The sequence below is a fragment of the Pan paniscus genome, chromosome 4, assembly GCF_029289425.2.
Source record: "Pan paniscus chromosome 4, NHGRI_mPanPan1-v2.0_pri, whole genome shotgun sequence".
NCBI classification, from domain to species: Eukaryota; Metazoa; Chordata; class Mammalia; order Primates; family Hominidae; genus Pan; species Pan paniscus.
The window spans coordinates 111,683,078-111,697,650 of record NC_073253.2 but is presented as its reverse complement, the minus strand read 5'-3'; the positions used below and the strand labels follow the sequence as shown (position 1 = coordinate 111,697,650).

Below are 14,573 nucleotides of genomic sequence, written 5' to 3'. Positions count from 1 at the left end.
ATGTAACTTAAAATGTCTCATGTAATTCTATGGATTTGCAGATTCAGTTCAACTCAGCAGATCAGTAAGCACAGAGCTCTGTTGAGTGAACTGTTGTGCTAGGCATCTTTTATTATTATAAAGCAGGACCTTACTTTGGTGAATGACACATGAACTCAAGTCCCTCTTTTCACCCCGGGAATATAAAGGAGAAGAACCTTCGTGAGTTTCTTTTCTCTCGTCTAGTCATGCAGAGATGAAGGTAAAGATTTTGGCATCCCCTAAACCATTCTCAAACGTTGCTTAATAGCTGTAAGTTGAGTTGAGGGAGTGGGTTTTGAGATGATATTAGATGCAGGCCTTTAAAGGAAGCCACTCTGTCCAATGGTGGGCTCCATCAAGCATTCTGCTTCTTCTGCACTTGAGAACCAGTTATGCCTGGGCTGACCCAATCTAGGACATACGTGAGCTCTGTGGTACCAACCACTATCTGATGGCCACAGTTACAGAGATGAGGAGTATTAGAAATTCTCCTCCAAGTCTTCCTACCAGAGCAAATAGAGACCACAAGCATTTTTTCAGCAGTTTTGGTGCAAGCAAATTGGGTTGATTCTTTTGCAGGAGTAGCAGCCCAGTATTTTGAGCTATATGCCATGCTTTTGACAGATACTAAGGGAAAGTGTTTGTTAGGAATTTGATTGTCTTTCCAATAAAACAAGGTCGATTTCTATTCTTTGTCAGAGCATGATACCCACAGTAAAGAAATTATCCAATGAGACCTTAGATATGTTTTCTGGAATATTATTTATGTTATTTCAGGACAGCATGTCTCAAGCTTTAGGGAACTTAAGAATCATCTGGAGTTCTGGTTTCTGGGCCTAACCCAGAGATTCTGAGGCTGAAACTTTGGGCAGGACTTGAGGATTTCTGTCTCTAATTAGTTCCAGGTGATGTTAATGCTGAGTGGCACTGATTCAGACATTTTCCACGTTGCTGATGGGCTGTCTTATTTAAGTTCACTAGTCAAGCTTTTGTTGTAGTTGTAAATCCTTATTTTTACACTTTTGGCTAACACAGTTGAACCGTACCAAAGTGTTGCCTTAAAATAGTCTAATCTTGGACCCTGTACAAGACAGGCAACTTGTCAAACATTCTAGAAATACTGTCATTACATTATTAATTGAGCATTAACACGTTTTCTGCACAATGCCAACTGCTTTGTGTTCATTTATTCAACCTATTTAGTCCTTCCAACAATGCTCATCTTATAGCCAACACTACTGGGGCCTGGAGACCGAGTGACATACCCAAAGTCACACAGTTAGCTATTTGTAGAGCCAACACGCAAACCCAGGTCTTTATGAGCTCAAAGTTTATGTTCTTAACCAGTAACACCCAGTCTCATCTTTAACCCAGATCTCAAGAACTACATTTCTAGAAAATTCAAGTTGGAAGATTTAGCAGTATTGAAACAGACCTGTTTCTTCATATCTGTTTTATCTTTGCTTTATAGAGAAAATTCAAAGCAAGTAATCAAATAATCCAAGCAAAGACTTGCCCAAATTTCACAATTTTTAAAAGAGGTCCACTTCTCCATTTTGTGGCTTTGATGCCTTGTGAGAGAGTAAAGGAAGAAGATGGGACCAGGAAGTTGGAAAATAGAAATGCTTTGTCTGGTTTTAGAAATCACTTAGATGTTGTGTTTCTCGTCTTATTTAAGAAAGCTGATGAAAGAAAACTTCAAAAAGCAGGAAAATACGCCTTGCAGACTCTGCTAAAACTTTGCCAATGTAAAAGAATCATTACCTTTACAGGGACAGTAACAGTTCTAACACATGAAACCACAAACCAGCATTCCAGGGCATGGCTTTTAAAAATTATCTTATCATGACTCTCAGTCTAGACATCAGCCCGTGCTCTGGCTGTAGCACTCCCATTGGCAATGCCATTTCTAAAGCAGTAGAGCAGTGGAGGAATAGTGAACTGAGCGTTCCCAGCACACAGGGAAAAATGAAGCTGTTTCTTCTCTAAAAAAATGAAATAGAATGAATTCCAGGCTCATTCTCCCTTCTATTCCTGTGATGACATCCCAACCAAAAATGCATCACTTTTAAAGGTGATGGAAGTGGAAGTGGGTTCATCTACAGTCAACTACTCCAAGCATTATTTCAATATGTGAGTTTTAAAATAGCTTCTGAATTCAGGACATTAAACAGCCAGGCCAGGAAGCTACCTCCACTTTGGCATGGTCAGTCATTAACTTTATATATCTTGAAGACCATGGCCCCTCCTGGTACCTAATCTGTAGCCTGCCAGGAAAAACACATACATAAACACACACACACACACACACACACACACACACACACACACACACACACACACACACATAAAGGAAAAGGAAACTTTAAGTTATAAACTCCAAGCCTATTTCCATGGCTGCTGGCATGTCAGTTTATTCCTAAGCCATCTGGTTCACATTATGCCGTAAGACAAGAAGAAGGCTGCTTCCTGCCCAGATAACCACAGAGAGTTCCCATTTCACTTTCAGTGTGGTCATCTCGATTGGCTGGGGTGTGGCTTTGAGAATAAATTGTCTCCAGTTAGGGTTTTTCCCTTGTTTGTTTTCTTCTCTTCTTAATAGGGATTACAGCGGGCCCTGTGTGGTTAGCGGGGCGATGCTTGGCTAGTGATTAGTTCATTCATTTATACTGTCTTGCAGGACCGTGAGCCTGGAATTTTGTTGCAGTAAGATTTGCAAACAAGAAAAATTGGGCTGTTAGATTCCATTCACTCAAGTTGTTATGAGGATTTCAAGGAAATTGTAGGCTTGTCTTACTATAAAGCAGAATCAAGAATCTATTTTTAGGGGATCCTACTCTGGGGCTTTTCTTGGTGTTTTGCCATCTTTCTTAGCTCTCAGACCCAACACAAACCCTCTCTGGCTCAGTGATGGAGGAAATGTCCATCCTCCTTTTTGCCTTTGCATATTTCTCTAAAGGACACAGACAGGCTTTGTTGTCTTTGTGGTCACCGGGTCCACTTTACACAGATGCCTATTAATCACTTCACTATGGAGACAGACACATCCATCATATCACAGCAGCTCAGAAACGGGCCGTCCAGGGAAAGGGGGTGAGAGGGGAAAGTGCACACTTAACCATTTCGAGTTAGGTTACTGGCTGCCTGGGTCTTACATGCTTAGGGTGGTAATTGGGGTGGGGGTGAGTAGAGCTCTTCCTTTGTATTTAGCTTAATAGGTGTGATTAATTTTACGTATTTTTGCTTGTCTGTTTGCTTCACATTTTGATAGGACAGATAACATCTCCCAGCTATTTGTGTAAGGTGCAGGGAATAAGTATACTTTAAGATTGAGAGTTTTAATTTTAAAAACAGTAATAATAAATGCAGGTAGACTAGCTGTGCTTTTGATGCAATGATACTGACTCTTTGAAGCCAAGAGTTTTGCGATAATGGATTCAATGTGGAACAGAGCAAGCTGAAAGTTAGCTTTCTCAGGCAAGAGAAACTGCAGATAAATTAACCCAGAACTTTCCTTCTATGAGTGGCAGATCTTCTAAACCTCTTTTTTAATCATTCAAGGCTGTCCACAGCCTTCCAAATGGTATTTCTAGCTCTTGCTCTTGTATTTTCTCTACAAGTGCTCATTCATGTATGCATTCCTTTACTATTTATTTAAAAGATATTTACTGAGCACCTTTCTGCCTGAAGATTCAGTGGTGAGTTTTAGCAGTCTAGGTGAGAAAAACAAGTATCATACTAGTGATGATTTTAGAATAAAGGGAATGCAGAGCTCTGGGGACACTTGTAGAAGGAAGAACTTAACTGGCCTAAGGAGTCAGAGAAGGCTCCCCATTTAAGCTGAACCCTAAAGATAGGGTCTGATGAGTGGGAAAATGAGTAGGGATATTCCAGGCAGAGAGAACAGCCTGTATGAGAGCCATGAAGCAAGCTTGAGTATGGAAGGGTGGCTCATGCCTCCAGCCTAACAGACTAGAAGGGAGTTAGACCATTTGCTATTACTCACTACGACCGTCCCTTTCCTTCCCTCCAAGCCTCAGTTCTTGTTGCTCTCTCCGCTCCAGCTAAGATCCTGTGCATCTTTAAGGCTTAGCTCAAATGCCATCTCCAATGTAAAGCTTTTGCCCACTGTTGAAGCAGAAGTGATGTAACTCATGACATAGCCACACTTTGGACAGAGTTGTATGCAAGCACTTGCCTTCTTCCCTGCTGGTTTATGCCTCATTCATCATTGTCCTTCCCCGACACCTAGTGCAGTGCTTGGTAAATGTTTGCTGAAGGCAGCCACAAAGATGCTTGGAGCCAAAACCTTGTTATACTAGGAGAGTGATAATAAAGAAACAACCCAACCCTAAGTTAGGGGAAAACATCATTTCTTTTTTTTTTTGAGACAGAGTCTTGCTTTGTCGCCCAGGCTGGAGCGCAGTGGCGCGATCTCGGCTCACTGCAAGCTCTGCCTCCCGGGTTCACGCCATTCTCCTGCCTCAGCCTCCCGAGCAGCTGGGACTACAGGCGCCTACCACCACGCCCGGCTAATTTTTTTGTATTTTTAGTAGAGACGGGGTTTCACTGTGTTAACCAGGAAAACATCATTTCTAAAGCAAATTGTCTCAGAGCCTGGTGCTAGGTTCCCTTTGCACAGAATAGTATCCATGAGCAGGACTACTAGAAAACATTTTTTAAAATAAGGAATGTAGTGTTTGATATTTCAAAATTTATTAACATGGTCATCATAGGAAAAGTCAGAATTGTATTGGGCTTCCTCTTAGTTTTCTGTTTACAATTGTTCTTATTTTGAATCACATGTTGCAGGGTCTAGGGGCAGGGTCCTTCATAATCTTTTCATTGCTTTGGACTCTAAAGAACTTCAAATTGCCTCTCTGAGGTCTCCCTCCAGCATCTGAAAACGCTCACCTCAGGGGAAAAAAAAAAAAACAGTGGAGATTCTATTCTTTCTCAGTTCTGCCAATTTAAGACATGATTTCAGAGAAATCTCTAAGCCAGGGTGTGCCTTGCTTCCTGCAATAGGAAGGTGGAAAGAATAACCATTTAGCACCTTATGACTGGTGAGAAATAGCTGGTGGTTAATGAATCAATGCAAAGGATTTTTCAAATACTGTTTTCATTACTAATGCCCCGTTTTCAATTGGTAAGAGCAGAAGAGGATGCAGGGGTTGGCAGAGGAAGGAATTTCAAAGACCCTAGGGTAGAGAAGCCAACTCTGATTGTTCTCTCTGCAGTGGGAGGATACCTGCGGAGGGGATTACACCACCCTCCAAGGGCCCTTCACTTGCCCAGGGCTTCCAGGCAGCATCTGAAGAAAGGGATACTCAGCTCTAGCCTGTTGCCCTTTGCCCTTTGCCCTTTGCAGAGATGCATTTTTTTTTTCTAATTATTCAGTTCAACTGGGGCACTGTGTTGTTGTAAATAACCCATTTATCGTCATCGACTCTTTTGGATTTTTCCAGAACCAATTTCATTTTTGAAATAGTTTCTCTTATTGTTTTGAGCAAATACTGAGCACCATTATAGATTTATTTTTGTTTGTCTGATAGATGCTACTAGTAAAATTCTTTTATATGATTGGAGATAGAATTTATTTCCATGACTTCAAAAGCAAGGGTGATAGTCACTCTAAAGATGACCTCCCAAGTTTAGAAGTTCATTTAAAAATAGCTCTACAATGTATTGAAAACCCATTTATTCAGCCATCATTTATTGAGTTACCCAACTAAGAGCTCTGTGGATGGCAAGGGTTATAAATGCAGAAAAAATGTGGTACTTGCCCAGGATTTGCACTCCACTGAGAATCCAACTATAACTGCCAACATTTTCCACTTCTGTTGTTTTAATTATTTCAAAATTCAGTAACTATAGGCATCCTGAAACAGTATGTGTTCCCTTATATTGCTTCGAAATCTCATATCACCTTTTTGACTACATTTAGAAGGCACGAAGTTTGGACCTGGAAGAACAGGTCTACTCCTCTCCCATGGGAGACCAATAGCAAATGGAATCCAATGAAGCAGCTGCTACTATCACTTGGAAGCCCTCTGTGAGCCACTAACCCACCACTTCTCCTTTGTGGCTTCTTTTGAGCTTTAGATTTGTCCAGCAAACTACAGCATTTAAGCTCTTTCCTATTTTTTATTTCCTTTGATTCTTGTAACAACCCAGTAAGGCAGTAAGATTAGGTGTGTTCACCTCATGCTACAGATAAAAAAACGGAGGCCCAGAGATGTTAAGTCACTTGCCAAAAGGTCACCCAGCCAGTAAGTGGGAGCCTGCAATTCCAAGCCCACTGAGATCTTCTCTAGCTGCTTTTATCACCACCACTGACAAGTCTGCTGTTTCCAAGCCTTCACAATGGCTATTCCACAAAGTTGACTTGATCATTTCTGTGAATGCTTCTTTGGCCTTTTTCATGATATAAGCAGAAAGCTTTAAGTTTGAAAGGCATTTCCAAAAATAACGTTTACCTTATCTTCTTCAACTGCACTTTCAACTTACTCTCTGATCTGTTTCCATCTTTGGACGTTTCTGAATTTACACAAGCAGATGAGGAAAGCCCTCTGCCTCCCCCATGGATAGATGAAGAGATGCAAAAATGTTTTTAAGGCCACTCTTTATATAACAAAATGAGACGGGGGAAAAAATCTGTCTGAGATACCATTTTCCTGAAAGGTCAGATCCTACTTAACTTGTTAACAACCAAAAACCTGAACTCAAATATCATCCACTAAAAAAGAGTTCTTCCCAGTGAAAGAATAAGTAGCTTTCATGAGTCTAAAATAGCCAAGGACCTTCAGACATGAAAGAAGAATGATATTTGGGAGCCAAAAGTAAGGCTAAGAAGCAATGGATACATGTGAAAAATTTGCAATTTTCCCAGTGAAACCAATGAATTGCTCTAGCTTTACTCTTTCCACGTTCCTTTTAAACTGAGAGGGCAATTTAAATTGTAGAATGCCAAAGTCAATTGTAAATAGCTTCCTATTATAATACACATTTATTGGGAATAGCCAGTCCCCCTAAATTTGGTAGCCTGGAAGTGTTTCATGAAATACTCATTGCCATGAAAAAAACACCTAATACACCCCCACCCCATTACTGGGGTCGTCTAGCCTGTGTTAAACTCCCACTGAAATCACCAAGTCAATGAGAGAAATTAAAACCATTTTATCCACAGGTGTACATTTTTGTGCAATTATATGTAGGGGGTTAAAAATGGTGTTCGGTAGAACCCCATACATAATCAAAATTGAAGAAAAATCAGTAGCTATTTTAGCATAATAAGGAAATGCAAATTTAAGAAAGAAAATTTTCATTAGCACATTTCCTTGGTGAATAGGTATTAAAATATATTTGAATGCAGGACACCCCACTGTTTGGGGAGCTTCACACATAAAAGGTGTGAGTTACAGCCAAATTTCTGGCTGTTTTTTGCTTCTCAGTTTCTACCCCTTAAAAGCTGATGGAGATAAATCTGGAAATATTTGAAAAGTATCACATTTGGAAATTATTTGATATCTTACCGTCTTGTACACTCTTTCCTTATGGTGAATTGCCTTGACTGCCTTTTATTACCAAGGGTATTTGTTGGATCACAGAATCTTTATTTCTTAAGAGATATTTGCTGCTTCTACTTAAGTCACAATCCTTTGTCATAGGACAATCATTTCCACAGCAACCAACTGTGATGTCACAATTGAAGGGAGGAGGACCCTTAGGAAGGAAAGAAAAAGAGAATGTACTTTTCAGGCTAAGGTTTCTGGGTTTTAAAACCATCACTTCAGAAATCAAAATATTTTAGCAGAAAAACCCCCATGAGAAAGCTTCAAGGTCTCAGCTGTGACAAAGACAACATTTCAGTAGAAGTTTAAGGTTGCGTGTTGTGGGTTTGGGAAGGGGTAGAGATTTTTATTTCCTTTCATTCTAATTCTGTGCCACTGATACCTGCCAGTAAAATACATTAAACATATTCCAGAAAGAGTTGATTTAGTAGATGAAAAATGTGTCTCCCGAGACCAGAGAAGGTACATTTTCTTTCTTGCTATCATTTCCATAATAGGAACAATGTTTACATTTCCTCAGCCCATGCAGTGCCTCTAATGTATTCGTGTTCTTTCACTCTCCAGAGGCAGGAATTGAGGTATTTGAGATTTTATTTTTTAGCGACTGCATCAAGCACTTAAGATCTGACAATTGTGATGTGTATTCTCAGTTGGTATTAAAAAATAAAAGCTTCTGTGTTTGCATTTGATTAGAGTCGCTCAGCTGGGTGGCTGATTAAGCAGGAATAGCGAAAGCACCTTCCTTCAGAAACACTGAATCCTGGTTAATGTAGTGTAAGATTACGGATGGGTGTAGTCACATAATTTTTATTAAATTGAAGAGATTAGCTCTGCTGAAAAATCCCACTGTGACAGCAAACTCTAGGTGCAATAATGGTACCTAACACTTCTCAAACCCACTACAGGGCCCCAAATGGTCTTATTTCTGAATTTCAGTTCCAGTGAGAAAGCTTCATTCAAATATTCAGGATAGTTACCTGAAATTGAGTTTGCACTGTTTATTTTTTGAGAGGTGATGCAAAATCAGCACAAACATTTGCAGTCTGTGAACTTTAGCTATATTCTCTCAGTGTAAATAAAAATGACACACACTCTCTTTCCTCTAGTTGCTTGAAAGGCAAACACTTTTCCCCAGACAGAGGCTCCAGTGGCCACAAGGGGGTCGTCGGAAAAGATCCCAACTGGAAGCCCAGAGTGTGTGATTTGTTTGTTTAACATGCATAAAATTGTTGCCTCTTCCTCCAGACTCAGGATAACTTGGTTATCCCAGTTCTAGGAAGGGAAGGTTAAAAAGCCATAAAGAGGGAAAGAAAGATAACTTTTGAAAGCCAAAACCTCCCATATTCCCTGGAGTGAAGCAGAGTAGAAAGTGCAGGTACTGGAAAGAGTGAACAGCACTTTTCTTTCTTTCTTTTTTTGAAACGGAGTCTCGCTCTGTCACCCAGGCTGGAGTGCAGTGGCCCGATCTCCCTTCACTGCAACCTCCACCTCCCAGGTTCAAACAATTCTCTACCTCAGCCTCCGGAGTACCTAGGATTACAAGCCCCCGCCACCACGCCTGGCTAATTTTTTTTTTTTTTTTTTAGTAGAGACGGGGGTTTCACCATCTTGGCCAGGCTGGTCTTGAACTCCTGACCTCATGATCCACCCGCCTCGGCCTCCCAAAGTGCTGGGATTACAGGCGTGAGCCACCGTGCCCGGCCTGAACAGCACTCTTTTAGACAACAAAGAAGGCTACAAATGGAGTCCATTTACATACTGCACAGGAGGGGCTTGGGGAGGATTAATTGGTTAATGTTTGGCAAGCTGAGCTTGGAAGACAAGTTGTGCAGAGGTGCTGTTGTCACTTACTACTGTTATTAATTAACAAGGTGAATGCCAAGCAAAAACAAGCCTCGGGGTGTGCTTTCATTTCTTAATGCCATATGCGATGTCTATTGCAGGAGTGATTCGGGAAAGTTACCTCAAAGGCCACGACCAGCTGGTTCCCGTCACCCTCTTGGCCATTGCAGTCATCCTGGCTTTCGTCATGGGGGCCGTCTTCTCGGGCATCACCGTCTACTGCGTCTGTGATCACCGGCGCAAAGACGTGGCTGTGGTGCAGCGCAAGGAGAAGGAGCTCACCCACTCGCGCCGGGGCTCCATGAGCAGCGTCACCAAGCTCAGCGGCCTCTTTGGGGACACTCAATCCAAAGACCCAAAGCCGGAGGCCATCCTCACGCCACTCATGCACAACGGCAAGCTCGCCACTCCCAGCAACACGGCCAAGATGCTCATTAAAGCAGACCAGCACCACCTGGACCTGACGGCCCTCCCCACCCCAGAGTCAACCCCAACGCTGCAGCAGAAGCGGAAGCCCAGCCGCGGCAGCCGCGAGTGGGAGAGGAACCAGAACCTCATCAATGCCTGCACAAAGGACATGCCCCCCATGGGCTCCCCTGTGATTCCCACGGACCTGCCCCTGCGAGCCTCCCCCAGCCACATCCCCAGCGTGGTGGTCCTGCCCATCACGCAGCAGGGCTACCAGCATGAGTACGTGGACCAGCCCAAAATGAGCGAGGTGGCCCAGATGGCGCTGGAGGACCAGGCCGCCACACTGGAGTATAAGACCATCAAGGAACATCTCAGCAGCAAGAGTCCCAACCATGGGGTGAACCTTGTGGAGAACCTGGACAGCCTGCCCCCCAAAGTTCCACAGCGGGAGGCCTCCCTGGGTCCCCCGGGAGCCTCCCTGTCTCAGACCGGTCTAAGCAAGCGGCTGGAAATGCACCACTCCTCTTCCTACGGGGTTGACTATAAGAGGAGCTACCCCACGAACTCGCTCACGAGAAGCCACCAGGCCACCACTCTCAAAAGAAACAATACTAACTCCTCCAATTCCTCTCACCTCTCCAGAAACCAGAGCTTTGGCAGGGGAGACAACCCGCCGCCCGCCCCGCAGAGGGTGGACTCCATCCAGGTGCACAGCTCCCAGCCATCTGGCCAGGCCGTGACTGTCTCGAGGCAGCCCAGCCTCAACGCCTACAACTCACTGACAAGGTCGGGGCTGAAGCGCACGCCCTCGCTAAAGCCGGACGTACCCCCCAAACCATCCTTTGCTCCCCTTTCCACATCCATGAAGCCCAATGATGCGTGTACATAATCCCAGGGGGAGGGGGTCAGGTGTCGAACCAGCAGGCAAGGCGAGGTGCCCGCTCAGCTCAGCAAGGTTCTCAACTGCCTCGAGTACCCACCAGACCAAGAAGGCATGCGGCAGAGCCGAGGACGCTGGGTCCTCCTCTCTGGGACACAGGGGTACTCACGAAAATTGGGCCGCGTGGTTTGGTGAAGGTTTGCAACGGCGGGGACTCACCTTCATTCTCTTCCTTCACTTTCCCCCACACCCTACAACAGGTCGGACCCACAAAAGACTTCAGTTGTCATCACAAACATGAGCCAAAAGCACATACCTACCCCATCCCCCCCCCACACACACACACACATGCACACAACACATACACACACACGCACAGAGGTGAACAGAAACTGAAACATTTTGTCCATAACTTCACGGGACGTGGCCACACTGGGTTTGCGTTCCAACCTGCAAAACACAAATACATTTTTTAAAATCAAGAAAATTTAAAAAGACAAAAAAAAAAAAGAATTCATTGATAATTCTAACTCAGACTTTAACAATGGCAGAAGTTTACTATGCGCAAATACTGTGAAATGCCCGCCAGTGTTACAGCTTTCTGTTACAGCAGATAAATGCCATGTTGGGCAACTATGTCATAGATTTCTGCTCCTCCTCTCTTTTAATGAAATAACGTGACCGTTAACGCAAGTAACTCTTTATTTATTGTTCACCCTTTTTTCCTTAAGGAAAGGACTCTTCCAAATATCATCCTATGAACAGCTCTTCAGAAAGCCCATTGAAAGTTAAACTATTTAACGTGAAATCCATTAACTGGAATAATTGAGTTTCTTTATTTTTACAATAAATTCACTGAGTAAATAAGTTGGAGCTGGAATTCTGAGCTTTGTGTTTGGACTGTCTGGTCTGTAGCTAAAGGAAAAAGTTAGGAGGGGAATATTTATTTAAATCTATCAGTTCATTGCCTGGTCAGGTCTCTGGCCTATAAACATGCAAAAAAACTAATTCATGTTAAAGTCCTTCCAGATCCTAATTTCTAAAGCAATCAGGAGAGAAGCTTTTAGAATGGCACATCATATCTCATTGATGCCAACATGGTTTTGTCCATGGTTCTGACTTTCTGTGAAGGCACCAGCTTGCAATATGCCATCCCATTTCACCTTGCATGTGAGACAGCAAACAAAATCCACAAATGGTGTGAACTAATATGCTGGCTGCTACCTTGCATAAATTAATGATTTGATCACACGGGTTCTTCGTGGGGTTACATCTGTGAATAGCCTGTTTTCCACATGTAAATTTGTGCCTTACACCTTGAGTTGTGTACACTTGTAAACTCTTTATGATCAACTGTTCCCCCTTTTGAAATAAGTGCAGATATTTATTTAACCCTCCCTTCCCCACCCTCTGCCCCACTTCCAGCCCTCTGAAAGATTGGAGTCAAGCAGATGGAAGAATGCAGTGGTGATAGTTGTCATGCGACAGCCTGAGAACGCTGGGCAGCACCACACCCTCCAATTCACACTGCCTTCTAGTTGTGCCAACTGGAACCACCCTTTGGCTGTGCTGCAAAGCATGGACCCCAGTGTTGTGGGTGTGGCAAATCCCCTTTCATCCTCAAGAGCTCCCTGCTTCCCTTAGATTATTTCAATACGGTGATATCCTTATTTGCTAGCAGAAAAGGGACTAACATCCCATTCCTCTTGTCTGCTGCGTCCACTGGCTAGAGAGCAGGCGGTGTGCGGTTGGGCAGACACCTGGGAGGAGTCTCCAAGCCATGTGCACAGCACACACGTGCAGTGCACACAAAGAAATGACATGGAAATAGATGCAGGCAGGCTGGTCTCTGCTGTGATTAATGAGTAACTCCAAGTACAAGGCCGACCACAATGGATGCTGCAAAAACGTTGACTGGGGCAGAGGATTTTTTATTTTATTTTTTATTTTGTTAATTATGTTTTTAGGGGATGGGAGGTGGTGTGTGTTTTTCTCCTCTTGGTTTTCATTTGCTCAAGCACACAAAAGGGACTTTTGTTTACTCTATCATGAACAAAGGAACTGTCCACATACTGTAAACCATGAGCAGTGTTGTTGTTGTTTTTTTAAACAGTATATTTGGTGGTCTCTTTGTCTGTTTTTATTTCCAGTTGGATTTTCTGGGTTTAGTTTTGTCTTTAAAAAGAATTCAAAAAAAGACTGACAATGACAGTTTTGAGTTGGATAGTGAAAAAGTGGAGCCTCCATAATCAGTGTGGTTGCCTTCAGACCTGAGTACTTAGCTGAGGGTGGGTGAGAGCCCTTTGTTCCAAAAGTCCATTAGTTTTGCTGTTGTTTAGGAGTAGGTGGTTGTTGTTGTTTTTACTTTTTTTTTTTTTTTTGGCTTTTGTAATGGAATCCATGTTCACATCCTGTGAACTCTGTCTCCTGAAACCCTGAAGTATTTCCTAGAACCTGAAATATTGTTTTCTTCCTTGAATTTTCTCTAGAAATGCAGAAATTAGGAAGGTGATGGGTCTGTATCCCCCTGCCCCCTTCTTTCCCATGCTTGACTCCCGAGAGTACTGGCAGTGCAGCACCCATCATTGACGTAAGCGGCTGTCTTGTCCAGTGTTTGTAGGCATCACTGCCTCAGCTGTTAAGGAGACCTGTGTCAAAACTTACATCCACATTCCTACACCCCCACAACCCATCACTTCTGGTGTTAACCCTAAAATACCCACATGTATTGAGCTGGTCTTCTGCATTTAAGTATTTCTCCCCATTTTTTTTCCCCACTGTGTGTGGGGGGAGGGTCCATAAACCCGAGTGTGCCTTTGCTTTCCACCCTTGCTAGACACTGGTAGATGCAACAAACTCAGATTTATATTTGTTGTAAAGTTGTAAAAATATTGTGATGTCACCAATTTTCCTTCCATCTCCACATCCCCTAACATCTGATTCATGACTTAATGTATGTTGTAAGAAAAGAAAAAAGAAAAGAAAAAAAGGGAAAAAAGAAAAGCAAGGAAAAGGCTCTTTATTACTTAAAAGTAATAAAACCTGACTGTTCTATATTATCTTTTGTGTCCTGAATGCTTTTATTTATCTCTTAATTTTTCCTTTTTAAGCTGCTCTCCTCCCCACCCTTTGTAGGTATGATTCTACTCTTTCCTCCGTTTGTATCTGGCTTCCAAAGCATACATAACTGTATAGTTTGATGTATTTGTTTGCAGTGTCCACACCCAGCCACCCCCACCCAAATTATTGACGTGTTTCTCTGCTCAAACCCAGCCTAGAGCAGGATTTTAGCAGAAGCCACCGGTAATTAAAAAGCAGAGCATGCATTGGCTCCTTCTATTCATTTTATGCATTTTCTTTTTATGGGCTTGTTCATCATCAAACATTTATGGTAGGCTTGATAGTTTAAGAGATCAAGGCTAGGATTTTAGTATGTAGGGTCCACTAAAAATAGATCCTTGCACAGATGTGACTTCAGTCTTTTTACATATTAATAAGGTGGACGGGGCTGGATTTTACTCCCTGTTAGCATTTATCTTTTGTAACACAGAGGGTATATTGGAGGTATATTGGGACACAGCCTTTGATTTTTCTCTGGCAAAAAGAGCATTATTTTTGCAAAAAGAGCATTTCTTTTGCAAAAGAGCATTATTAAATGCCTAGGTCAGGTTTTCCTCTAGGGGTGTTTTTAAAACAATTATTTAAATAAGTCTTCAGCTACAGTATTTTACTTTTGACCCTCTGAAATTTTTTTTTTTTTTTTTTTTTTTTTTGATGCTTTAAGTCAGTTGAGTGTGGGAAGCTGCAGGTTGAGGCCTCAGTTCATACCTATAGTGGCCCAGTAA

General features: G+C 42.6%; 1 protein-coding gene and 1 pseudogene across 6 annotated transcripts in view; both read left to right on the top strand.

Moving 5' to 3' along the window:
* SEMA6A (semaphorin 6A) overlaps positions 1 to 13,787 on the top strand; it is a 132,043-nt gene extending 118,256 nt beyond the window's left edge. For all 6 annotated transcript variants that reach the window (XM_063604599.1, XM_008952061.6, XM_008952058.6 and 3 more), the window contains one exon: positions 9,539 to 13,787. In XM_063604599.1, the coding sequence (XP_063460669.1) occupies positions 9,539 to 10,737 (1,199 nt within the window). In that variant the 3' untranslated portion in view covers positions 10,738 to 13,787. The remainder of the gene's footprint in view (positions 1 to 9,538) is intronic.
* LOC106634802 (uncharacterized) lies at positions 12,208 to 13,787 on the top strand (annotated as a pseudogene).
* Positions 13,788 to 14,573: the final 786 nt, after the last annotated feature.